Raw genomic sequence first — 26,726 nt, forward strand, 5'->3', positions numbered from 1 at the left:
AAAAACTTCAAGATTTTAGTTGTCAGTTTGCTATAGAGCTAATTAAAACTAAGTAATCACTGTGGACCACCACAGAAATGACTATGAGGTACTTGGATTGAACTTAGGGCTAGCTTGCATCCACAGAACTTAGTTTTAGGCTGAGGAAAAAAGTCCATTTACAACACCTCTCCGCTACCTCTCAGCTCGCTGTCGAGTGACTTAAGTCTTTAGTCTTGTTGTGCACCTGAAACCCCAGCTAGGCTTCGCAAAATTCTTACAGACTATTGCATTTTGTTTAATAAAAGCTATGGGCAATGTCTCCTGCTTGCATAACTAGCCATCTCAAACAGATTTCATAATACTTAGTTGGCAGTAGCTGCTCTAGTTCTGAATCTGAATTAAAGAAATGCTGACCCTGACACCAGAGAAAAGGAGGACAAAGAACCTGAAACTGCTGGACTAAATGGTAACTCCCAACTTCATTTTATTACCTGCTTTCTAGCATAAAATCAGTCCAGTTTCTAAGTACAACTGTTTAACAGGCCCACCATTAAAAAGTATCTCGGGAAACCAAATTCTTTCAATTCAGTTTTGTCCTATAGGTTTTCTAAGCCTTAGTCCCATAACAGAGAGCTCAGACTCAACCAGCCCACTTCTGTATTTACTGTCTCCTGGAATCCAGCTTAAGGTTCCTGCTACCTATTTTTTTAATTGCTGAGGACTGCCCTGAGAACACATTGGATGTCCCATTTGAATGCCGATACTGCTATGGAGAAAGCAAAAAATGGTATTTCTGAAGTCAGACAAGGAATTCCTTTCTAGCTTCTGATAACCAGCTCATTGGATTTCTTTGTGGGTGAAGCACACAATTACCTTCCACCTTGGTAGGCTGACCCAGGAAGAGCCAAATGCAGTCAGCTGAACATAGCTAGCCTTCCCACCAGCCCTGTGGACTAAGAGGTCGACCATTGACCATTGGGAATAGGATTTCATCGCTCGTATCTGGCAGCTACTTTTCTCTTACATCTGACAAAAGTCAAAGTTTCCATTTTATCACGATGCATGATACTGCATCATGACAGTATTTGTTGGCACTATTATTTTTCGGTACTTGTGGCAGATAGAAGGCAGAAAATATTAGCTAAAAAACAGACATTAGAAAATGGAGAAGACTGTCTAAGGTTCTTGTACAGTACCTCTACATCCCTGCTTCGGGCTACTTCAGCAAAATTTTCCTGTTGTTCTAGAGTTTTATCCACCTTGTCATCTGTCATGCAAAAACATCTTAACCGTGCTTCAATGGGATCATGTGATTTGGCAAACACCACGAATTTGGCCATGTAGGGGACACAGATAATCTCTCTGTACACTTGGGAAGCAAAAGTAACAGATTCTTGTGTCTGTCGACAGTCTATCAACCAAAATCTGTAAGAGAAAATGAAGAGTTGTGTAATCAGCACAGAAAGATTTAAGCAAGAAAACGATATGTTTTCCCATCTTGGCAGCATTAGCTGCTAACCACACCAATTGTATATGACAAGGCAGAATAAAGTAAAAAAAACAGTTACCATTTGGGAGGAATAGCCTAAGAATGCTCACGGTACCCCCTATGCATTTAGGAACATGAAGCAAAATCAACATGGAAGGCATTTGGACCAGAACTTACTGTCCTAACTACCACATGCAAACCCTTCACAGAGTTCCTGCTGCACAAATTCCAGGCCACTGTTTGCCCTTCTGATAAGATCTCACTCAGCTGGAAGCTTATTGGCTTCCAGGTACATGACTGGTTTTTAAAGACTTTAAGAAGTTCATTTGTCCTGTGGCAGACAGTCTCATACACCTTCTCTGACGATTGAAATATATGAACCTTTTCATAGTTTTGTGTTTATGAAACATATATATTACATTTATAAGTACGTTTATAATATTTAAACAATTATTGGTGGCTTACCAAAATCAAGAAATTCTGGAAATTCATCACAGTATCCAATAAATGTTTTTTCTTCTATACAAAAGTTGGCTACGGCCTAAACTTTGTTTTCATCTGAATTGATTCCTTATAGGGAGAATATGTGATCAAATGTTTCCTGCCTTTTACCAAGAAATAAATCTCTTCTAGAATAAGCTCAGTGGTCTCTGATTTCCATCACTTTCAACAGTTTCTGATGACGTTTGAAAAGGTGATTGATCTTATCATTCTTCTAGAGTTGCCCAAAAGGTCTCTGAATTTGTTCTCGTTTATCATGTCATCATTTGATTTCTATGCAGAATATAACTAGAGAAGGGTGTACTGGAAGTGTACAGTTCAGATTTCCACCTAACTGTGATTCTGCAGTATGTGCCTTTAATCTAGAGAAATACACGTTCTTCTTGACAGCTGGTTGCTGCTAAACATCTGATGATGCAGAAGAGAGTAATGTCCCATAAAAATCTTACTAAAATGGCTTGTATCTAGTCATATGCCAGGCCTGTCATTTCTCTTCCAGGTTATGACTAAATTCTTAAACTACAGAGTGGGCAATTACATCCTTTTCTCTTTAGCCCCCTGAAATCTTCCTAGGCATTGTACAATTTCCTGTTTGTTAAGTGCTGGACACATCAGTATACCACGCTCAGGTGTTAGTGAACTGCATACAAACTTCTGACATGACAGGGATGCTGTGAAAGTTTCCTGAATTTTACGGATGAGGAACAGGAGACTGAAACAGCTTTTGGCAGGTGTTGCTAATCCTTCAGTCTGTTCTTGGACCTCCAGCTCCAACAGGTGAAATATAAAGCTGCTTTGCCCAAAACACTTGGGTTTTTTCTACCATCTAGCTTAAAGGTTAGCAGTACATTCCTTACATACAATATAAAAAACTGAGGGTCTTCAGGTGAATGTAAATTATTTTGTCCACTGTGTAACACTGCATGCAAAATCAGAAATTATTCTTACATTAATTTAGTCAGGGACTTTTAACTTTGATTTTGTGGTAAGTTTTTGTTATGCATATTGAAGACTCGCGATATATATATTCCTATATCTGAGCCGTATTATATTTTGAAGACCCTGAAAGCAGATGTGTCTACATCTGATTCCTACTACCCTTGCCTCACAGAGGCTGTGATCACCACTGACTCACTTTTCATCGTGGTTTCTAACATGCCGTTTTACTGACAGCGTCTTTCTAATGTATACGCTGAATCTTCTACACCAGTGGTTCCCAGTCCGTGACACATGTACCGCAAATCAAACATAAACATGTTCAAAGCAACAGGCAAATACTACTAGAATAAATTACTTCCTCTGCACGGTGTGAAGCCAGGAGCTGCCACTGCTATCTCATTCAGGTACCACCATGACAGAGAAATACTTTAAGATTACAGGGTAAGGTCATAAATTGTCTGATTTCACAAACATAATTATTATAAATGAACATCTGCCTCTTATGAAGTATTGCTAGTGCATGCAAACTGGAACAAACCACCTCAAAACTTATCAAACATACATGGTTACTTAAGACATACCATGGATGTTGCAACTCAGGTCTAGAACTTCAGCTTGCAGGTCCTCTTGTGTCAAAAATGACCCTCCTCTTTACTGAAAACTACAGGTTCTTTACCTTTCTTTGGGCCATTCAGGCCAGGACAACATTGCCCAGCAATAAAAATTCACAGAACTTCCTTATACCTTAGTCAAGACAACTGAATTGTTATTTTGCAAAGATAACAACTTTCACTTAAAATAATTCTACTTCTACTCCCAAAATGTAACAGCAGAAACACACTGAGCATTTTACAAGGAGTAACACGTATTGCCTTCTTTCTCAGATATCACTTCATTTAGTTTCTCTGCAGAGCTGATGACATTTCTTTTAAATAAAATTCACTGTGCGGGTGGAAAGCATGCTTGAGTTTGACACCTGTAGGTTGGAGACGGAAGTCATGAGAGGTCAAAGACACCTCAAAAGGTGATATAATCTACAGGGGGCTTATTACTTACTGTAGATTACATAGTATTATAACCCACAAAGCATACCTTTCAAGTGTGATTTCTCTGGTCTAACTCATCTGCAGTTGAATAATAGCGAATTTCATGCTGTGCTTATCTTTAGAACCTTTAACTAACACACTGGTTAAAAAACAGGCTGATGACATTTGAAAGAGAGAAAGCATCTTTGGTACATAAAGGCTCTGCATACTGATGCTTTCCGTTTCATGTGTGGGAGAATTATGCTATGCTGGACTTGAACTGGAGAGACTATGTCCTCTGAGAAATCACCATGTGCTCAAACGATTTGCTGTCATACACCAGGGGCTAAAAAAGCCTAAACAGATACTAAATTTTTAAAAAAGCTGCAGCTCAGGAAATGGGAAACATCTATGCCTCAAAGTCTGCAGTTTAATTCACATGTATTTTAGACAAATGTATCTCTTTCCCAAGCTCATTTTGGACAGAATTAGTCTTATGAATGGGAAAATTGTTCTCCATCATTCATGATTTAACTAGACATAAACAAGTTACTGTGAATAGCAAACAGTCAGGAATCAGCTGATTCTCAGCAGGGCACAAGGGTAGATGCACTTTTAGACCAGGGCACAAGTGAAGAAATTCAAGTTAGCTTGTCCTTCATCAAAGAAGGAAATTAATTCTCTGACTGTAAATACATGAAAAATCCCATTTTCTAACTTTAACAGCATTTAAAATCATATTTGGGTTCAAGTAGTCCATTGAACATTCATTTAGATTAAAAAGAAGAGGTAGAACCCATTAAAATCTGTACATGGGACCCCACCTATATCACAGAACATCAGCAATAGTAATCAATTTTAATGTCATCATCGGGATTAGGAAACATCCACTACTAATATGGATTGTAGTTCCATAAACTGTCACCCTTGTTCTGGCTGTATTTCACGTGTAGCCCTGCTGGGGGCTTCACAATTTTAGGGACTTTGACCTCTCAAACTTTGCATCTAGTCTCCACATCTGGTTCTTAAATTAATCTTTAATTTACCCCTTTAAACAGAACACTGCAGGTAGCAGATGAGAGCTGAAACACACTAAGATCTCCCTCTTGTGGTCACTGCTGTTAAAGAAAAATATTTAGCTGAACTGAAAAGAAAAGTACAGAAGCAAAGCATCCAACTTAATGGGAAGAAAGCCATTTCTGAACTGAGAAAGTATAGAAAAATAATACTTCGTTTCGCCTAATGTTAAAGTTATACTGTAGATTGGACTGCAAGAGCTGAACTCATTGTAACATTGAATAAATCACTTCATTAAATAGCAAACGTAATCTTATAGTAGTAACTGCTCTGAACACTGAATGTTTGCACTGAAGGAAATCCATTGATTTTCACGGGCAAGTTATCCACGATTTTGGTAACTGTTTGCCAGACTACACACCCTAAATTTAATACTTGCCAGGTCATGGACTGCATCTCCTGTTACGGAGAAGGAGAGTTTTGAGCATTTCTGTGATATAAATCATGGACAGCATACAAACTAAAATACATACGTACATATATATGTTTGGGGGGTTTTTTATATGAAATTTTGTTTTCAGAAAGATAGCAGTTGAATCTCATCACAAGAACAGATGGTTGGAAGAGATTCTTCTAGATCACAGTTTAATACACCTACAGGCCTTTCTGCTCGATTTCTCATTTGTTGGATATTCTGGAAGTAACATCTTTTATAAGATGTGTAATGAGCTACCCAAATAAGGGACTTCTGTTTCCATGGAAATTTGCATATGTGAAAGAGAAAGGGTATTCAAAATGAAACCAGATTTTTTTGTAACTACTGGAAAACGGAACTGTCCTTCAGATTACTATTTCAGAAAAATGAGTATGTAATGAATTCATTTCTGGGATCATAGCAGGTGCTGACTGCAAAGGACTAACGGCCAAGATAGACATGACAAGAACATTAATTCCTTTTCGCAGCTGGTAAGGACTGTAGTGCCTACAGCTCACGTACATCATCTGTCTGGACTGGGAGGCTCAGGGCTTCTGAAATACCTCGCCAATTGGTTCACAGCACAGACAAAATGTCTATGTTCCTTCTACTATATAAACTAGAATAGTTTAAAGGAGATATTTGTTGAAAAAAGACATGCACTTGAAAGTAATGCTGTAAAACTCATGTTTTGCTGTATAGGTACCTGGCAGACACATTTGTTGTGAAGGAAACACATTCATTAACAAATGTCAGTGGTGTTGTTCCAGTGATGTCTTCCCATTGGGCAGGGGTGGTTCCTCCTGAAATGACAGAGATTTTAAAAAAAATTAAAACCAAGCAAGTCTGCAACTTTCTTGCTTCTAAGAAATATTTTACATTCTTCTGAGTTTTTAATCGCTATGAAACCAGTAACAATTCCAGACATGCCTTCTCCTTAGGTCCACGTTATTCTGAGGAGGATTGTACGGGTTTCCCCTGAGTGCCCAAATGTGGTCAAACAAAGTGCCCAAATGATTTTCAAATGATGAGTCCTGTAGAACAGCTCCAGAAATGTTAAAAAAGGCTAGAATTTTTGGGGGAGAGATGTAATTTCTTAGAAATTACTTTTGTTCATTCTAGGCTATTCACATATGTGGGGCGAAATTGGCCCAGATACAGTGCAGTTAAACCTGCATTGTTACACTTGGGAAACAATAATAATGTCACTAATAGTGACAACTACGATTTATGACTTCTGTAATCTACTTCTTTTTCAAATAATTCAAAGAACTCAGGTCTAGTATGTACATAACTGAGAAATTTCTTTTGCACATTGCTATGAAAACCTAGGAAACAATCTGTGTCTGACAAGCTCCCTGGAAGATCTTGCAGTTGAAATGTGCACCTCCATATCGTGCTGTACAACAGACAGCCTTCTGGATTCCTATCAGTCTGTTAAGTGTTTCAGCCCTCTTTGTCACAGACATTGCCAGCTTCCTATTTGCCCCAGGCAGCTGAAAATGTGGCCACAATCTGTCCCCCTGCAGCTGTGTTTTCAAGTTCTTCAGTATATGTCCCTGCCTCACCTTTCGGTGAAGAATGCCCAGTTGGTTTCCAGTTACCTTAAAACGACACTGAGCTTACAGAAAACAGAAAGAGAAGTGTTTATTTCTAACAGCATATTCGTAAAATATTTATAAAACACATATGAAAAACTAAAGGAAAAACTATGCATAACCAGGGCTAAGTCAGCATATGTGTCTGTCCCTCCTCTCATATACAGCTGACTTGTTAGATATCCATTTGACCATGTAGCACAGCCTTTATGCAAACCTTAAACCAAGCTGTATCTGTAAAGGCATACTAGTTTTCAGGAAATACCTCCTTTCTCCTTTTGGTGAAGCATTCTTGGAACTAATTTCCCTTTTGAAGTTTTCTAGAAGATCCTTGCAGATTTACTGTCCCTCCAAGAAACGTACTCAAATTCCTCTATAAAGAGGAGACCATTCTTCTCTATTTAAATAAATATTGTTTCACTCTCTTAGAAGTGCAAATAATTCTTTGTTGACCAGATGTTGCTTCTGGTATTTCAGCAGCTACCTAACACCTTTGTATCAGGAAACTGTAAAAGCACCTGTTCTCCAGAATGACTCACTGGCACATCTCAGTGTGTGATGCATCTTACATTGGGTTGGTATTTGAAATCTGTTTGAAAATTAAGAAAGATGCTAACTTCTAAACAGAATAAATGCATGCAGCTCATTTCTGCCTCTCAACTGAGGCTGAATGAGACGCTAATCACTTTGGAGTTATAGCAAGTATAAAGTGTTTAACTCCAATATTTTCCTCTGAATCATACTGCAACATTATGTCTGTGCTACACTTACTCTGCTAGGCAGAGGTATGCTGGTTTTCAAGAAACAAACTGTAAGGAAAATGCAAAAAAAACACAAACCCGAAGTCTATGATTATATTACACATCTCTTGTTAGTCCAAACACCAAATGTTATTTCTGCTATAAAGTAATTGTTTGGAAAGTAGTTTATTTTCACAGCCTCTCATCCCAGTCAGGTTTTCACCAAGCTTTCCATGTGTATAATCAGTTTAACATATTCAGCCCACGATGACTGACAATTTCAAGATGCACGTAAAAAGCTCTAGTATTTGCATCCTACCTGTTATGCTGCATAGTAACCTTAAAGTGGGTGTGTCGCCTCCATAACCATTCATGATCCCATCACTGGAGGCCTTGGGGACAGGAATCGTCATCGTGATGGGTTTATGGAACTTCCTCCTCCTGGGCTCCAGTGTGACTATAGGACTGAAGGTAGCCTTGTTGCCTAAAATCTTCTTTATAAGTTCAGTATGCATAGGTTGAGCCTTTCCAAAGCAAAAGACAATAACAGCATAGTTATTTGAAAACAGTTTAATGAGTATGTAAAGAACTGGGTCTGTATATTACCATGAACTCCTTAAGTTTTTACACTAAATGGCAAAATTCCCTATGCAAATCTGCAGACAGAAGAACTGACTGCCAGTGAGAAGGGGAGACCTCCCTTTTTCAACTTTCCCACGCCTTCCTCCTCTTCCTATCCCCTTTCTTGGTGCTTACCAGAGCCTTTACAGCATTAATTTAATTCACTTAACCAGTAGCAAATGATTCCCTTGTCACCCCTTTCTTTTTTTTCTTAGAACAAGCTCTGAGCTACTTTAGTAAGCTATTCAGCTATTGACAGGGGATTTCGACATGCACAGTCTCCTGGCCGAGGTAAGTTGTGGATGCATGCAGCAGGAGGAGGGGATAGGGGTAGGGGAAAGACTTCCCTCTCTTTCAGCAGCGAACTGTTATGTTGGTTTACTTCATGCTGAGAATCTGTACATTTGGCCTAGTTATTACAGCACTTTGTACTTCTCTGATGCCCTTCATAAGAAGTATTTAAGAAATTGTTCTATGACCTACACTAATATCATCATCATCACCAAAATTAGGTGCTTTTCCCAAGATCATATAGACAGTTAACAGACAGGAATCTGAATTAACTGGAATACCCAAAGCTTTACCACTTGCTTTGACTTCTGCATGGATTTTTTTTTTCTTTATTATTTTTACTAGAAGCATTCTAGACAACAGCATACAACACGATAAACTGAATATGCTGGTTCTCCATTCAAAGAAGGTGATTTTACACTAAAAAAAAAGAAGGAAAAAAAGAAGAAAAAGAAGAAAAAGGAAAGATAAGCCTTGTAATTGTTTCATTGTACCTGGAGGCCAACGCGAATTCGTTTGGTTAGAGCCCCTTCTGGGAAGACTGCCTGCACTTGTGGTACAACAGTGCTGCTCAGCACACCTCCCTCAGGTCCGATAAGGTTGCTGTCCTGCTTGATCCGGGATACCACTGCAAAGTACTGAGGGAAATCTCGGGTGATAATGCGGCAGATACGTTTCTTCTCAAGTTCCTCTGGAGTGTCAAGTACTGAGGCCAAAAGAGAAGAGGATCAGAAGACAAGAATTTAATAGAAGCAATACAGCGAAGTTCAAAATGCATTCAAGCTTTTCACAGTTTACCTGCAACTTACAAAAGTATTTTGTCTAGAAATCAAAGGGGAAAAGGAAACGTACCCCAGTATTTTAAGTTCAGCTAAAACAGAGAAATCAAGAAAGGAATAGACAGACAGACAGAACAACTAACTGAAGGCAGCTTAAGACAGTGAACTCAGAACATGTTGACAACATCCCCAAAATCAGCAGTCAAACAAGCAAAGGGATTGGTCCAAGCCCCTTTCTACTTCACGTATTTACACTATGGCCTGGAGTAGCGTCAAGGAAACTAAACTCCAAATCAAAAATGTATCAAAGTATGAGTTCAGCTTTAATTATGTGAGTTGTCTTGTTTACTTTTGGTGGTGGGGGTTTTTTTTGTTTGTTTTTTTGTGTTTTTTTTTTTAAGCCATCAAAATTAATAACACATTCTGTAGATCCTAGACAGCCCGAGGCCATTCTGTTCTCTCAGAAAGCAAGAGTACCCATGACTGACATTTCCTCCCACACATGTAGCTGCTTGGAAAGGATTAGTATGATAATTGCCTTGTTTTGGAAAGATGTTTGCTATGGAAGCTTTTCGTTTAACACCATGAAAAGGAGCAGTAGAAAACATAAGTCTAGCATCTATTCTCAACTTCATGGTGGTAGATTTTGTTTTGTCCCACTAATTCAGCAGACCATGCAAGGGAAGTAAGCACAAGTGCACAGTGCTTCTGCTGACTCCTGTACTGAGAACACGACGATGCTCCAGCGTGACTGAAAGGAAGTATCTGGAGAATGTAGTGTCAGAAATTCTAGGGCGGACCAAATATGAGGTGCTAATTAGAATGAATGGTGAAAAGCTACTACCCCCAGTTACAGAAGTAACGCAGGAGCAGAATTAAAAAAAAAAGTCACACTGGATACCTTCATCCATCCCATTCAAGATTTCATTCAGTTCATCCTCGGTGTATTCACAGAAATGCTCCTTCCAGCTGTCCCCGTTCTCACTGCGCAGGATCACCAGCTCTCTCTCTTTCCCACGCAGAGCAGCAAAATGGGGAATCTCCACAATCACAGGCCTGGCACAGCAACACAGCGCATTAAATGCACACGGGAGAGAGGAGGAAACAGGATTAACAGCAACTCTATTCAGTCTGCTACAAAGTGACCTGGAATTCTACCTATTTCACTGGAATACTTTGGCATAATCCTAAACTAGCAGGTCACTAACACGTATTAGATTTTTACAGGGACCCACTAAATGCTGAAGGACAGATTAAAAAGTGCATTCACCTCTTTCCACAGTGTGAATGATATTTGGCAAGATAATAGTGCTTAGCTAGAAATTTGGTAATTGTTTTGCAAATTCATAAAAAACCTCATGCTCCTTTTAGTTGTCACTACTGTCTGGGTTAACCTGTGCGCTTCATTTCAAAGAGAATCTACTGTAACATATATGAATAGTGCGACAAATTCTGATCTCACTTATACTAGTGCAAATCAGAATAATTTCATTGCAACCAGTGGGCAATTGTGTCCTGTGCCAATTTTACTTCACTGTAATTTTGTATATTCCAATGAATTTATTCCTGATTTACACTCTGGGAGAGATAAAGGAGGTCTGAGGAGATCACCTGGGTTTCTATTTCAGTATAGGAGATAAGAATTTGCCTTGTTGCCTTACAAGCAGATGTCAATATAGGTATCAGTGTATGCGTCCATGTATATACACACACACACATATACAACACATATGTGTACATATATCTATATTTATATATACATATACATACATACTCTTAGAAATAAGAGAGAAAATACAAATATATTTGTATATACACTTCTCTAATTAGAGGACTCACACAGGTTACCATGTACATAGTAAATGTCACGTGTTCTATTATACTGGTGGTATCCAACATATAACTTATTGATTAATCAGTCCTTGATACAAAAAACATCTTAAAATTTACAGTAGATTCCTTTTTTTTTTGTCCCAGTCCAGGTTGCTTTGCTACAGACATCAAGCACATAACTAGGAAGATTTCATGCCAAAACAAAAATGAAGGCCACAGTACTTTAAGAAAAAGATACAAACATACCACCAAAACAAAACCACATACCACAAGGGTTGAAAAATGGTCCACTAAGGGTTAGGTATACAAAATTTCAAATGATAGAAAGGGACAATATCATGGGCATAATGACATAAAAAAATCATATTGCAGAAGGAGGAGAAGAATGGGGAGGTCAGCATCCATCAATTTGTTTCAAGTCTCTCCTACCCAAGGAATTTGGTCCCAGGAGGCCCCAGCTGAAGGATTCGGCTGACCAAGCTTTCTCCCTCATTAAGTGGGGGAGGAGCCGTAGGCAGATGAAGTTTACTGAGTACATCCAAAGCAGCAGTGAAAGAAAGAACATAAATAAACTTTATGTATTTTTTGTGCCAGAGTGCCAGTGCCGCTGTCTGGTCCACAGAGTGGAAATTAGGCTGTACACTGAATGAGGTTCCGTCCTAGCGATGACAATTTGGTGATGAAAATCAGCAAAATTAGTTTCGTTAATTTAGGATCTTTTCTTGCTTATGGGAAGACAATGTGAGTTTTGGCAGTGAACTCAATGAGAACAGGATTTGGACCTTTGAATGCATCTCTGCAAACAGTACAGTAATTTTCTGATTTCACTGCCAGAACAACACCTAGAAAAATGCTTGCAGGAAGAGCAAGAATGAATAAAACTGTGCGATATCCTGGTCTTTCAGGTGAGACATTCTCATTAGATAGAGAAACCATTAAAAAGCAAATGGGAGACATACTTAAGGTCGGTTTGTGTGTGACAAAGATTATGGGAAGACTGAATGTGATAGCACAGTATTTCTTCTGCTCTTTAGGTTTCTTTCTGCTTCTGTTTAAAAGTGACCAAGATGTGAAAAGAATAAATGGTACAAAGCAGCTGATTAGCCAGCTTGTTTGCAGTTACTTGCGATATTAGGAGGTATCCTGTCTATCAAAAGGAATGGTTGGCTTGCTCTTAGCATCACATTCGCAGTGTTTCAGAACCGCTCTTGCTTTTTTACCAATTAGAGCAACAGTGAAGTAGCCAAAACATGTCTTGGGTATGTTCTCCTTTCACACTCCATATAAAAGCAGTGGGCAGTGAAAAACTACCCATCAACTTTTTTCTCTCCCTAAGCTCAATTTAGAAAAAGCACTTATGAAGATAGTGGCTCTGATGACTGCCTGTTATAATAGGATTTTAAAGCAACTTATTTGTTTGGAAATGGATTTAAACTATTGCTGTTTACAGAGTCACTTTTTTTACAATTTCTGAATGAAGCTATTTATGGTAACGGAAGGGGTTCCTTCAATCATCCACTTTTGGATGCCACAGTGATAGGGAGAACAGTTGGTAAAACAAATAAAAAAAAGTGTGGATAACTGCTGCTTTCAGCTGAAAATTGCTAAAACAAGCTCAGCAGCAGACACAAATCTGATCTTTCTACGGGTTTTGCAGCATAGGACAAAAGAAATGGCCCAAAAATTCCAGGGTTGTCCTATTGCTTAATTTAGCAATTTCAACCCCAGAAAAATCAAAAGCACTGTGCTTCCCTGATAGTCCAAATTACTGATAACACAACACAAGTCTCTAAAATAAGCAGCTGTAACTTGTGTTGTACATGTAGCAGGCTTTACATTTGGGCTTTAGATCAGTGCTGTGCTATTCATGCCTTACATGTAGATTATTTAAACAGAGTATGAACTGCCTTTTCTGGCTGCAAAGGGGTCTTTTTCCACTATAATATCACAACACTGAGTAATAATTATATCCAAGGAAGCACATTAACCTTAGCGCTAGTGGTTAAAATATCTGTTTTCAAAGGAAAACGCATAAAAGCTTTGTGAATTGTTAACTAACAATTGATTTGTATTTCACACGACCAGTCTGTTACCATATGTTACAAACATCTTTTTCTGTTCAAGTCTTGAAAAAGGAACCATTTCAGTGCAACTTGCAAACAGACGAAAATAGACTGAACGTTTTCCTTCAGGCCATATGGCACCCCTTACCCAAGAAACTGAGCACCAGAAGGTCCAACTTCAATCAGGCGGCTGGCCAGACCTTCGCCTTCCACCATGGGAGGCATGGTGGCCAGTCTGTGGCGTTTCACCAACCGGCAAGTCACTCGTGTTGGAGCGGTGCATTTCCGCGGAGGAATAATGATTCGTAGTCCGTTATGTCTGCAACCTCTCATGGCACCCCCACGAGCATCCACCATAAAACTAACTAGGAAGCTGAAAAATCAGGAAAAAAAATTAGATACAAAACATATCGGAATTCCTTTGGTTACGTTCCACATACGTAACAAACTACGTATGTAAATATAGCTCTTTCTCAAGATGTACAATTAGAAAAAGCCTTTCTCCCATGTGAAGCACCGAATCATGCTAAGATCATTTATTAATTAAACTGATAACTGCTAACTAAGAGTTCTTCACAGAAAGTCTTATTTTACAGTGCTGCTGTTGGTAAAAATACCAGCAGTCACTAATAAATGTGAGCACATGTGTATGCACCTATTAGAGACAAAGTCAAGTGCAAATATCACTACTCTGTACCTGCAAGCATCTATACTGTAAAGTTGGCACTCCTTAAACACTTTACAGGTAAATACATCTTATTGAAGAAAACTATTTATGACTCCAGAATATAAAGCCAATTCTGATTGGAAGGGCTGTTGAGGGGGTTTTTTTAGGTTGTCTAGATAATTTTCTAGTTATTTGATAAACTACAACTTCTAACAAAAAATGGTTTTGGATTAACAAAAAAAAAAAAGTAAAATTTCATTCTGGAGTGTGTGGATACAATCCGTAATACATCAGTGGAGCTAGCACCTATTTATATAAAAAACCCAACATGTCATTATTGTTTGAAGACAAATTTTGGATTTTGGTGAGGTGACAATAGCTACAGTCACTGTATAAGAGGTTTATTTATGGATTTTTGTTTTTCTGTGTTACTTTGCACAGCAATACAATGTCCCAGTGGAAAACTTACAGATGCAGAGCAGAAAGCCATCTACAGGGAGCCCTCTTCTAGCACAAGGTAAATTAGCTTACTTATTTCTTTTTCTTTAAAAGGGAGAAAAACATTTCATGGAATTTCTTTTATGCTGAACTTTTTACAGTTCCATATATAACCAACAGGTAGATTTTGACAGATTTGTTACAAAGATTGGGGACATTCTTGGGAAAGGTGTAGAACCACTTCGACTTTTTTTACTGGTTTATGACTTAGGATCATGCCTGATATGGGATGGGAATGTCAGGTTGCTGGAAGTGAAAATAAGAGTAGATGACACAGAACGGTATCAGGCCTACTTCTAGCCACTAAAATAGAATCATCACATGGGGAGTCGCAGAAATGCTACTGAAGGACCTGCAATAGAGAAAAGCCCTTATAACACGAGTAACAAATACAGGTATTTTTCCACTGTCCCCTTGACCGTTCTGTGCGACAAACATTGCATCCATCCATTGTCCACACAGCTACAAGTAATTCCACATGCTGTAAAAACACAACACTCAACACACCGTGCAAGTCAGAAAAATGGATGATGGAAAGGAGCCACAAGCGCCAGTCAGAAGCACACCATGCACCACGGATGCCAGTCTTTCTCACACATGCAGTCTCCTATTCTACTGCCATTCATATACCTCTAGGTTTTGTTTAGTGTAAAAGTCTGGGTAGTACAACCATTATCTCATTCCTTAGAGGTTGGTGTTTCTGTGGTTTTAACAAGGGGGGAAAAAAGAAAATGAAAACATTTTACAGCTTTGATTGCCTGGGGATTAATTTAGAAAAATGGGAGCTTCCTTCATAAAATACATACTTTATACATTTTAAAGCACAGATGAAAGAAGAGCTTAAGAGATACTAAATGCTCAATTGTTGCAATAATGCTCTATGGCTTGCGTTGCAATTTTCCCTTAACTGTATGAAGTCGTGTTATCAAAGTGGTTCTGAATTATGTTTCAGCGAATCGGTCCAAGTCTCTATTATAATGGGTGTGTTAGAGGTAGTTAATAATACTGAGTGCTGGAAGAAGAGTTTCACATTTTGATGCTAATACTATGAGCAACAGGAATACTACCCGCACAATTACCAGAAGCTAATGAGTGCACTTACTGAATTAAATTAGCATTCACATTTTTCATTGTGTAAGCTGTCATGAAAACAATTTTTAGGATTCAATTATTTTCATTATCGACGTAATACTCAAGATTGCATACTTTAACAACAGGATCACCTTCTTTTGCTGTCCATCACTGAAATACTAGTGCTAGGTCATCTGTCTGTCTTATGTCCTCCTTAGCTTATCTCCCCATGTGTCTCAGCAATGCCAAAACCACTGTTAACTGCTAGAAGAATACATACACACAAAAGGTAAGGGTCCAAATCAAACAATCTCCCTTCTGACCACAATAATGGGTTCTGTTGCTTTTAACACGGTGCTCTGTCTCCGTATAGTAATTCCATTCAGACTAACTAAAAGACAAGCGGAGAGCTGAAATAGTAGTGCCTTCTCATAAAGCACGTTACACAATTAAGATAACTAGCTTGTGGTGCACAACCAATATAAAAGCTGAAGAGGCAGGAGCAATCTTTGATTTTGACCATCTGTAACAAACTGGTATCTCACCTCACACACACAGCCATAGCCCTATGTTCCCACACCTGCACAACTTGGGATCTAATACAGGTCAATTAAAAATGGAGTGCGGCATTTGGCTCTAGTAAGCAGTCGAGATGCAAAGGGGTAGATAGCTGTGTGTGTTCAGGCCTTAAAGTTGCAACTCTTTCTTTCAGTTTACGTTTACTGATTGTGCCTGGTGGGTCAGAGCAAGGTCTGTCGGTGAATCTATCACAAGGTCTATCAGTCATCTATCACTGAAACCAACTTTCTGCTCCAAAGAGTGGAGAAACAGGCAAAGATAGGTATTGTTGGAAGGCGGACACAAAGATAACAATGGTTAGGACAAAAACAGTAGGACATTATTATTATTATTCACTGTAAAAACCGCTGTTTCTATCATAAAGAAGATCTAATGTGTTGACTAAATAACAAGACACAATCTGGCAAGTACACACCAAAACCCAGATTTGTGCCATAACACTGAAACAGATCCCCAGATGAAATGGGAGATTCCTGAAAGGTTCTGCAACTTCTGGATGAGCCTGAAACCGCCTAAGAGACTGCAAGTACCCTTCAACTGCCAGACAGCAAATCCAGGCAAACACAGAATAGCATGAGGACAGCATAGAAAGATTAGTGCCAATTATCAAACTAAATATGGAGGAGCCGGTTCACAAAATCAGATATATACTCCTATGAAATTTCCGGAAAACAAATTTTGGAGAACTAGCATGAATATAGCGCAAAGGAAAGAACCTGAAGGGGAAAATTCCTCAGCTCCAGAGCCGTGGCGTAAAAGTCTGAAAGGATAGTACACTGATGCAGGATTTGCAGAGCTGACGCAGAATGTAAAAACACATTCTTTTTCGCCATACCTCCCTGTTTATTTCCCAACCTTCATCTTTTCATCCACTTATTTAATCCAATTTCTTTTCATCTCTTTTTTTCTTAAATCAGCACATTTCACATAATTTTGGATATGGATTAAAGTCAAGCAAATAATTCATAACAAAGCATTTTCTGAATCATAGCAGCCTCTTTTTCTGCCTTTTTGCTACATAATAGGGCATCTGGATGGTGACATTACTGTTCTAGGACTGGAAAAGTTTTGCCCTTTTGAAGGACTGTGTATATCAATATACAAATAATTAATACAAACTAATGCATGACATAAAACATGCTTTCTGAAATGTGCGTTTAGGAAAGGGAAAAAATTGTATGACTAATATAAAGGAAATGTAAAATGCAAATTGATTATTTTGCTGCCCCCACACACACACATTATCTTTCCTCTCCCTAATGTTTCTTTTATCAGATGTTGTTCAGTGACAAGACTGAGGAAGATAGTGTACTCACACGAACAAACAAAACTAGCAGGAATAATTGGCAGATTAAGCCATCACTCTGGGAAGTGGTACCTTTTCCTTATAAATTCTCACGGTCAAAAAGAAAATAAAACATAATACTAGCAGATAAATAACCCTGACATCATACATACTCCCTGAAGCTTAGGTGTGGGGGTGCTTCTCTTATTGTACGCAGAGAGACAGCGCTTTGCTCTACCACCCCTGAGAGGTACCCGTTCAATCTTTGCATCCATCTGCTCTGACTTAAAACTTTGTAAGATCCTCCTCCTGCAAAGGGCACTGGGCACCCTCTGCTCATCCTAACTGGACGGTGCAAAAAGTGACTTTTGGCTAAGCAGGGAACTCAGAGCTTACTCCATGTGCCAGTTGCAGGAAGCACTACTACGAGCACTACCAACCACCTACATACAGAGAATGAAGAGGAGAGGGCTCATTAAAGAGAAACGCAAATGGCTGTGAAGAGTTCAAGAGGAAAAAAAGGAAAGAAAAAAAATGTTAACAAAAGGGATTAAAGGGAATCAGAGAGCTCTTACAGGTTATCGCTAGAAAAGGAGAAGAAAGGAGGCATCCCAAAAAAATTAGGCTGATAAATGTTCCTTACATGCTTCTGTGAGAATTTATTATAATATTAAAAATTAAAGAAAATATAAAAGAAACCAAAATAACTTACAGGAACTCCATGGAGATATAATAGCTACAATTTTCAGAAGGGGTTAAAAATGGCATAGTAGGGGAAGGAAAACCTTAGCAGGGACTAACTACAGTTAGGAGAAATGAGGTAAAACTGAGAAGAAGGAAAACAATATAAATAGGAGAAAACTTTTGGACAGCTGATAAGTAGGAAAACATTCTTGTGAGCCATTAAAAACAAAGGTGGCCAAAATAAGTGAACTGATTGATCACGCAATGCATCAAAATTACACCTGCTTTCCATAAGCAGAAGTCTATTTCAGAACAAGTTTTAAGTGTCTTTCCTATAATAACTCTATATAGGGGAAGCATCCTTCTTTAGGACTGACTTCAGTTTATCTTGGCAACCCATGGGAAGAACTTAAATGTCAATTAAGTGATGATTCAAAATCAAAGCAGATTATGGGTTAAAGCAGCAAAGTCAAAATTTGTATGTCAAGGGTGACTAGGGCAACAATGAGATTATCTTTCTCAGTGCTAAGAGAGTCTTTGAGCAAGTTTCATTTTCTGCAGGTTTTAAAGGTTCAGTTAGAAATGATGCATGACACAAACATGCGACCCTGACAAGTCTTGCAAACTGGATCGATACTGAACTTTCTTGAGATTTAGCGAGGCAGTAGTCCAATATAATAGCCAAATCAATGAAACAAATTAGGTTTTGGGAAATCATTGCCTTCTCTCTTTTAAAGAGAATGAAGGGGAAATCAGGATCTTATTTTTTTTTTTAAGAAAAAATAAAGAACAAAAGCAATTATTTTCTAGGAATAAGTTAGAGACTGCAGGGGAGTCCATACATACTTCTGTTAAACACATGGTTAGATCAAGCATCATCCATTCTCCTCTAATTTAGCAATACTTACTCATAAATTACAGACGCCATTTCATTCTCTTTAATTTTAGAGCAATTAAAAACTACATACTTGCCATATGAAAGGTAACTATATCAAGTAATGCTGGCTACAGCATGCTTCTGGTTGAGGACCTATATAAACGGCCCCTAAATCTTTGAGGCTGTTTCCATGCCTTCTATAGAGAGCAGAGCAAACAGCAACGGGTTTTCTAATGGCTCCACCTGAACAAAACACAGACGATATATATGGACTGGATTTATCTGCCTTACAAGGACAAAAAGTTGTGGTGTATTTTCATGAAAGATTTGTATTTCAGATCTGAGCCTGCGTTATTGCCTTGGCTGATTTTATTCATATGGAATTAACTTGGTTTTATTCTGTATCTATGCTCATTTGAAAGATAATAGCAGGATGAACAAATAAAATAAAAAATGGATGTGTCAACACTAGGGGGTGAAAGAAGATACTTATTGTGTGATTTGTGAAGAATCACTGTTATGTCAATAGCTGCGCAGAAGAGTCACAGTTTCAGGTGGCTGCCGAATGCAAGCATGTTGGCACTCAAACGCACTTCTCATTCTGCAGAATCATTTGAAGAGCCATGCAAACCTAGCATCGTGAAGTGTCTTTCTGGAACAGGCAATAGTTCTTTGAACACGCAAAACCAGAATAGGCAAAATCAATACACCACCACTTTCATACGGTCGGTTCAGGTATGATTATTCTTTCAAACTAGCTCGGCCAGGCACACATGCTCTCATCAGGTAGCAGGAAACAATAAAAAGCTCAAACTAGAGCACATCCATTGTAGACACATTTAAGAACATTTCTGCATACATTATCTTAATTTTTAAAAGAAACTGGGAAACAAGGAGATAGCAGCATTCAGTGTTAGTCGCAGTGTGAAGAAGCAGAAACAAACAATCAGGGTGCTTCAGCCATTGTAAAGTGTTCAGCTGGAGAAGGAAAACTGATAGAGAGTCTGAAATTAAGAAAAAAGGCCTTGATCCAGCTCCCGCTGAAGTCAACAGCAAGTCATTCAACTACCTCAGTGTGCTTTCCATCAGGCTGCAACTATGCCATACATAAACAAGGCAAAATACACATTCCAGGAGGACAAAAAACATGATCCTACACCCGAAACCACGAGAGTGTTAACTTACGGTAACATTCTCTTCACTGCATTAGTCAACTACAGAGAGACTGAGTGACATGACCTAAAAATATGGGTTTGTAGTTTGGGTTTTCATTTAGCCACTTAATAATTTTGCACAGATAAATATTTAAGAAGATTTTCATCTTTCCACGGTTATGTCAAAGGAGATGAAGAGGTATTGTGCCAATAAACAGTTTGCCAAGTGAAGAAAATCTCCTTTGGGAAGGTACCGTTTCAGGTGTTCCGTGCAGGATGCAATATGCCAGTGATTCAACCACTGATTAACTGAGGTCACACACACAAAAAAATGCATGTGGCATGAAAAATTAAATATACTGGGTCTGTGCTGTTATTCTACTAGTTTCAATATGGTGGCACAATTTGGAAAACGTGGCCTAGGGAGCGGTTCTGCAATAGTCTTTATATAGACAAGTGAGAAAAGGCCCACTTCGTAATCTAACAGTTGAAACTAAACCTATCTACAGTGGTTTGTGTTGGATTATTTGTGGGTTTTTTTTTCCTTCCTTTTAATACTATTAAACCATGCCACCAACAGAGAAAATGTCTTGTTAATTAAATGAATGGTTAAAACAATCTAGTAATGTATAAGGAGCTTTGTTGAGATTTTTTGCAGTGGACTTATCATGTGTCCAGTATTCTTGTCTTATAGAGGACATAGCAGATGGGAGAAAGTGGACACTTACTGTACAAGAAGAGAAATAGGGCCATGTGTAACTATTACTGCTAGTCAGAGTAGACTTTTTCTTCTCTTGGCTAACGTGCACTATGAAAACACTAAAGCATCCTGAAGTGAGGTAAGAGAGGAGGATAAATAGGGTGGGTGAGAAGTGCAATGTATTAAAGAAAGAAATTATGCAGAAGTTCACCTGCTGTTGTCATGATCAAGACATGGAGAAGAGCATCTGCAATAGAATAGATGATTTAACATCAAAAAGGAAAAGAAAGGGAAAAAAAGAATGAGTTAAATGAAATACTGGAAAAATGAAACAGATTTCTAAATTAAACACATGAACATATACATATATATGCATATTCATTCCATGTGAGAAGGTAGGAGTGAGTATGGAAAATAAGCCTACATAAACATCCTTGGTTACAAATGGTGACTACTACTACAGCAGTAAAGCTAGAGCGATCTGGTTTCTCTACGTACATTCTCAAACTGGAAGTCAGATACCTAAAATGTACAGTTAGATTCTGAGTAAATCTTTCAGCACCAGATTAGGGGAAATGCTGCTCGGTTTAGGTATCCACATCTAAAATTTGGATCATGGTATATCAAAGGGTAAGGTATCGAACATAATTCCAGCCAGCGCTTCTGATAACCCAATAAATCATGATTTTCTTTTCTTCAAATTTCCTATCAATACATTCTGTCCTCCAGTTTCTTCCATTTCAACATGTTTCTTGTCCTCCTTTTGTTCTGCACTACAGAATGACAAATTTCAAACTTTCCGTTTGACCTGTCTGGGCTCTTAGTAATGTGTCACATGGCCAGTTAGTTTTCTGATGTCGCTTTTGATTATATATATATCTCCATTGCCATTTTCTTCCACTGACATGAACAATGCTTTGCTATTAATGAAACACACCTGCTGTTTTTCCTTATTGTAACTTTCTGAATAAAGGTCATAAAGGCTACAGTAAAATTTGAACTCATTTAGACTTTCAGATTTTAGAAATGACTATCAGCTGGTCGCTGCCAGGTCCTGTTTCCATAACTATTTCCAGGAAATCAATCTCACATTGGGGAAAACAGTATTATGGATTCAAAATACAACACTTGAAACATATTTTGTTTACCTTGTTAGCAAGGATCCAGTCTCCTTTTTTGCAGACATGCAGCTAAGAATGATAATTCATGTTATTTGTCACAGTTCAAGCTGCCCACTCCCTCATCCAGCTTTCCCTGATGGAAGCAACAACTTCCAGAAAGGTAAATTCACTAATAATATCCCAACTGTTTCATTCTGTCAGATACAAGTACTGAAACACTTGGATCATCTATTAGTCAAAAAGGGACTTCTTTGTCAAATTATATAAAAGAAATCAATATCTTTCATTAAAAAGGAGTTTTACTGTGACCAAGTCAGAACTGGAAAAACTGTAGAGCTGCTACATATCTTGCTCTAGAACACAAAAGCAAGTTAATATCGAAGCGTGAACTCAAAGCTCCTTGCTCACAGTGCCATGTTCCTGACAATATGTCAGATTCGCCTCTCTTCTTATCTACCGTACCTTTACATATTTGTCAGTAGAATTCTTAGAAATATAATCTATACAACTAAATTGTGGAAATTTTTTTCACTGTATCACCAGAACCCAGGTATGAAAACAACATAATTTTGCACATAATTTATACTTCAAAATCTTAGTCAGCCTTATCTTTACCGTTCACACTTAACTACTGTGGGTGATAGAGACATAAGAATACGATACTGTCAAGCAATGTCTACATGCTGCAAGTGAAAAGAAATCTTTCAGTTCAGTGAGTTTTTGCCTTCCAACTTCATGAAAACCTATGTGTTCTTCCACAAGAGGATATTGTGAGGTATGAGATTAAAACTGTGAAATGCATTTGCATTTATGTAGGCATCAGTTCTGTCTCTCGTAATGCTTCAGCAGGAAATTATACATAATATCCTTTGCTGATACATATTATCAACAAAGCCATAAAACTCTTATTGGATATTTAGCACCCAAACTTTCTGGCATATTCAGAGATCCTTAACCTTGTTCAATATGTAAGATCAGATAGTTTTATCAGGAGAAGCAAATCTGATTTGCTGAAAGGAAGTTTAAATGCAGGAATTTTTACTTTTTCCTTCAGCCAATGTATGAAACTATTCAGAAACTGTTAGCTGTGTAAAATGACCAGGAGACATTTATGTTGAGATTGAGAGCACCAAAAGAGTGTTACCTCTTAAGAGAGAATTATTTTCGTGTTTTCAAAATGGCTGCCAAAGACTCTGACCAAAGATTTTGCTTTTCTTTCCTTACTGATGAAGTTATCAACATATTGAAACAATAGTTACATTTAAATTTTAAATGGATGGTTAAAACATTTTCCCTTTCTGAAATTTCAGACATAGGAGAAGTTTTGGTTAGTTATGCAAAGGCTGAAATATATGCCTGTGAAATTCCACACCAAGAGAACAGTTCTCTATAAATTTATCCTTTTGCCTGGGGGTGTTACAGTGTGATCCACAGAAACACTTCCCTACAATGGGAGATCAGTAAGAACCCAACCACAACTTGGGGTTAGCCACTGAAGTAGTGCAGGGAGAGAATAGTGTCATTTTTTTCTCAGATTGCACAGAATACAAAACTAAGATCATCTGTGCCAAATAAATTACTGTCCAATACTTAGCTGATGGGTTACTTTACAAAAACACGGTCTGAATTCAATACATTTCCAGTGTCTTGCGCAAAACCAAGGCCACACCCTTGCTTAAAGCCACTGACAATGTTCATATAGGATTTCTTCTCAAACACTAAGAGCTTTCTTTCATGACCGATATACACTACTTCAATGCGTGCACCTGAAACGTCAGCAGTGTTGCTAGTTCATAAGAACCTAGTAATGTGTGTGTAGTGTGTGTCCTACACACACCTAGTGTGTGTCCGTGTATGAAGGAGAGTGTAGGTGACAAAAAGGGTATAAACGACAAATATTTGCTGTTGTTCCAGCTAAGTGAAAGCAACAATCACGCACACAGTACTTCTACAATTGTTTCACTTTTAAAATAAGGTCTTACAAGCAAAACTCTACTAGTCAATGTATTTTCCTAAAAAAGAGATGTAAACAAGATGCACCCCAACTGTTTACGATAACTTAATGACTCAGACAAATCTAAGCAAGATAAAAATGAAGTGTTGTACAGTCTTTTCCAAAGGCTAAGTAATCATTATTATAGGTTTCTTTATTACAATATTTAGTGGCAAGTTAGTTGGTATGTAAATAAGAACATAATTTGTGTCATGTTAAATGTCACTACTTCATACAAGGCTGCAGAGAGCGTTGCTCCTATTAAAATCAGATATTCTTATCCTACCGCTAGCATCCTGGTCATCCAAAAAGATCTAAATATCACTGATATTTTTTAAAAGAAAAACACAAAATGATTGCACATCCAAGAAATAAATGCCACTCTTCTAGAAAGTATTTAGTTCATCCTCTGCAATCACTGGAAAGACCTACCTTTCTTTAAGTGAAAAGCAAGACATCCTTTGGAAAAAGTCTGTAAACTATTTCGGGTTAGAATAAACCACCAAAACAATTTTAAAGCTTACATACTGACATATATATATATAAACACAAGCATACTGTACACATTAAGTATTTTCATTTAATTTGTTAGTTTTAGAGCTCAAGAAAAGCAAATCCAAACAACACTGGTCACAGCCAAATATCCTGCTACCAGCTAACAAACAAACTTTTCATATATGTCACTAATCAGTCAATTTGCAATCGCAGTTATGAAAATATTGTTCCTCCTCTAGACCAGGACTGCCTGTCATTCCAAATGGGACTCCGGTATTATTTTTTGAAAGATACGGACTGTAAGATTGTTGCAAACTCATCTGAGATTAACAAAAAAAATCTTTCTTCTTGTGATGTCCAGCCATGCTGCATACAACGCAGCCACACAGGAATTAAATGCTTTTTCATGACATTAGTTTCTTATGAATTGTTCTGCACGTGCCTCATCAAATCTGACGGCAGGACACAAGGGTAGAATTCAGTGTAAAGAATAAAATTACTTAGTAAGTAATAAAAGCACAGTAAGTAAGAGCACTTAAAACAAATGCACTCACAGATTTTGAGGCCAACCAGGACAAGCTTTGGAAGTATGAATTCGGCTGGGCCTGCATTTTGACCTGTCTTACTTCATTGCAATGAGCTTGCCTAAATGCAAATGCTAAGAAAGAGTCAGTTGTGAGAATACATGAACATAGTGGCCAAATAGGTGTAAAGCACATGATGTTTAGGTTGCTTTTCTATTACACAGTTCATGTAATTTAAAATCCTTGGTTTCTTTTTTTAGTCACCAGAGTTGGTGCTTACCTAAACTACTTCACTAGCATAGGACGTACTCACCATCTGGAGTGATTAGGCCCTTGGTCTCAATTATTACTAACTTTTAAAAGGCACTGTATTTATTTCTCCGTAAAATTCACATAGATGCATGGCTGTATGTGTCAAGTATCTCATTCATTCTTCTTGAATTTAACTGAAAGCTCACTGGCATCAATTCACTGACTTGCAGTGATTTCAGCGGATAGTCTTGGTACTCAGGCTTGCTTGCTTGTCAGAGCTTAAGAGATCAAAACAATTTATAGACAGCTCTAGGAGGCAAAGAATTAAAATATAATTCCTAGTTAAGCATTAGTTGAAGCTGCTGCCACTGCAGGTATTCTGTTTCTCTTTTTTTAGTACAATGCTAATTGATACACTCACCCTGAATGAATAGGGCTGGAAGAAAGGGCCACATTGTCCAAGTTTTCAGGGCCCCAGCTTAAGCGGTATGAATTCCTTTCAGCTTCTTTGGCCAGAGTGGTTACCTTGGTAAGCAAAAAAGCCCTCCTTTTTACTACAATAAAATCAGTTAATCAACCAAACAATAACAAGATGTATTTTGCATAGTAGTACCTAAAGCGTTTAAACTTTTTTAAAAAAGAAAACAAAGGAGTAATAATAGCATTAAGATACCAGAAACCCCTTATTGTAACATTTTGTACTTGCTCAAAGTAATCGTATTTCAGTGGCCCCAGGGAAATGAATGCTGTGATTTACCGAAGTGGCATTTCCGAAATCTTTTTTTTTTTAAACTACAAGCATGCTTCAGGATAGTATCTTTGAGGACAATGACCTTGAGTTCATCAGATCACCTGAATATTTAGCCCAATGGCTGTTAGCATCATTGAAAAATCAGTTAAAATGGAGAACATTATAAAGACAGTCCCTGTACTATATTGACACAGCTTATCCATTTATTTTGGAATAGAGTTTAATATTGCACAGCATAACATGCCATTAAATATCAATGAAAATTAGAGAGATTTATATTAAAATAAACAAAGCAGCATACATGACATGGTATTATTAGTACAATCTAAACTGTAATCTTTGTATATTCCTGTATTTATGCAACCAGTAAGTGAACTTAAGAGAATCTGCTTACCTGCTGGCTGGGGATTACAACCGTATCGTCAATCATGGCACTGTCCCTCAGGTAGGAGGCATGGCTCAATGTGTGGGACCTGTCTGAACTGAAGGATCGCAGGCTGGTAGGTTGGTAGGATGCCATAGCAATATATCAGCAGTACAGATGATGTTGTAAAGGTGTCATGATAGATCGAGTGGGAGAATGAAAAAAGCGTGCTATTAGCAATATGATGCAGCTTCCAGGGGGAGTAGATAATAGTCACGGGGGGAAAATCAGAGCTTTACAAATCTGTGTTATGCTACCTTTCTGACCAAGGGCCACAAAGTCTTTTGACTGACTTATT

General features: G+C 38.0%; 1 protein-coding gene across 13 annotated transcripts in view; it reads right to left on the reverse strand.

The window, feature by feature from the left end:
• ANK2 (ankyrin 2) overlaps positions 1–26,726 on the reverse strand; it is a 258,299-nt gene that overhangs the window by 40,318 nt on the left and 191,255 nt on the right. For 12 of the 13 annotated variants that reach the window (XM_072861198.1, XM_072861194.1, XM_072861188.1 and 9 more), the window contains 8 exons: positions 26,399–26,501; positions 25,675–25,778; positions 13,502–13,726; positions 10,359–10,513; positions 9,173–9,384; positions 8,086–8,290; positions 6,135–6,231; positions 1,179–1,407 (listed from right to left, as the gene is read on the reverse strand). In XM_072861198.1, the coding sequence (XP_072717299.1) occupies positions 1,179–1,407; positions 6,135–6,231; positions 8,086–8,290; positions 9,173–9,384; positions 10,359–10,513; positions 13,502–13,726; positions 25,675–25,778; positions 26,399–26,501 (1,330 nt within the window). Of the gene's footprint in view, positions 1–1,178; positions 1,408–6,134; positions 6,232–8,085; positions 8,291–9,172; positions 9,385–10,358; positions 10,514–13,501; positions 13,727–21,079; positions 21,116–22,016; positions 22,059–25,674; positions 25,779–26,398; positions 26,502–26,726 lie in introns of all 13 variants that reach the window. The other variant, XM_072861199.1, reaches the window with a different exon arrangement.

The sequence above is a fragment of the Ciconia boyciana genome, chromosome 5 (genome assembly GCF_034638445.1).
Source record: "Ciconia boyciana chromosome 5, ASM3463844v1, whole genome shotgun sequence".
Classification (NCBI taxonomy): domain Eukaryota; kingdom Metazoa; phylum Chordata; class Aves; order Ciconiiformes; family Ciconiidae; genus Ciconia; species Ciconia boyciana.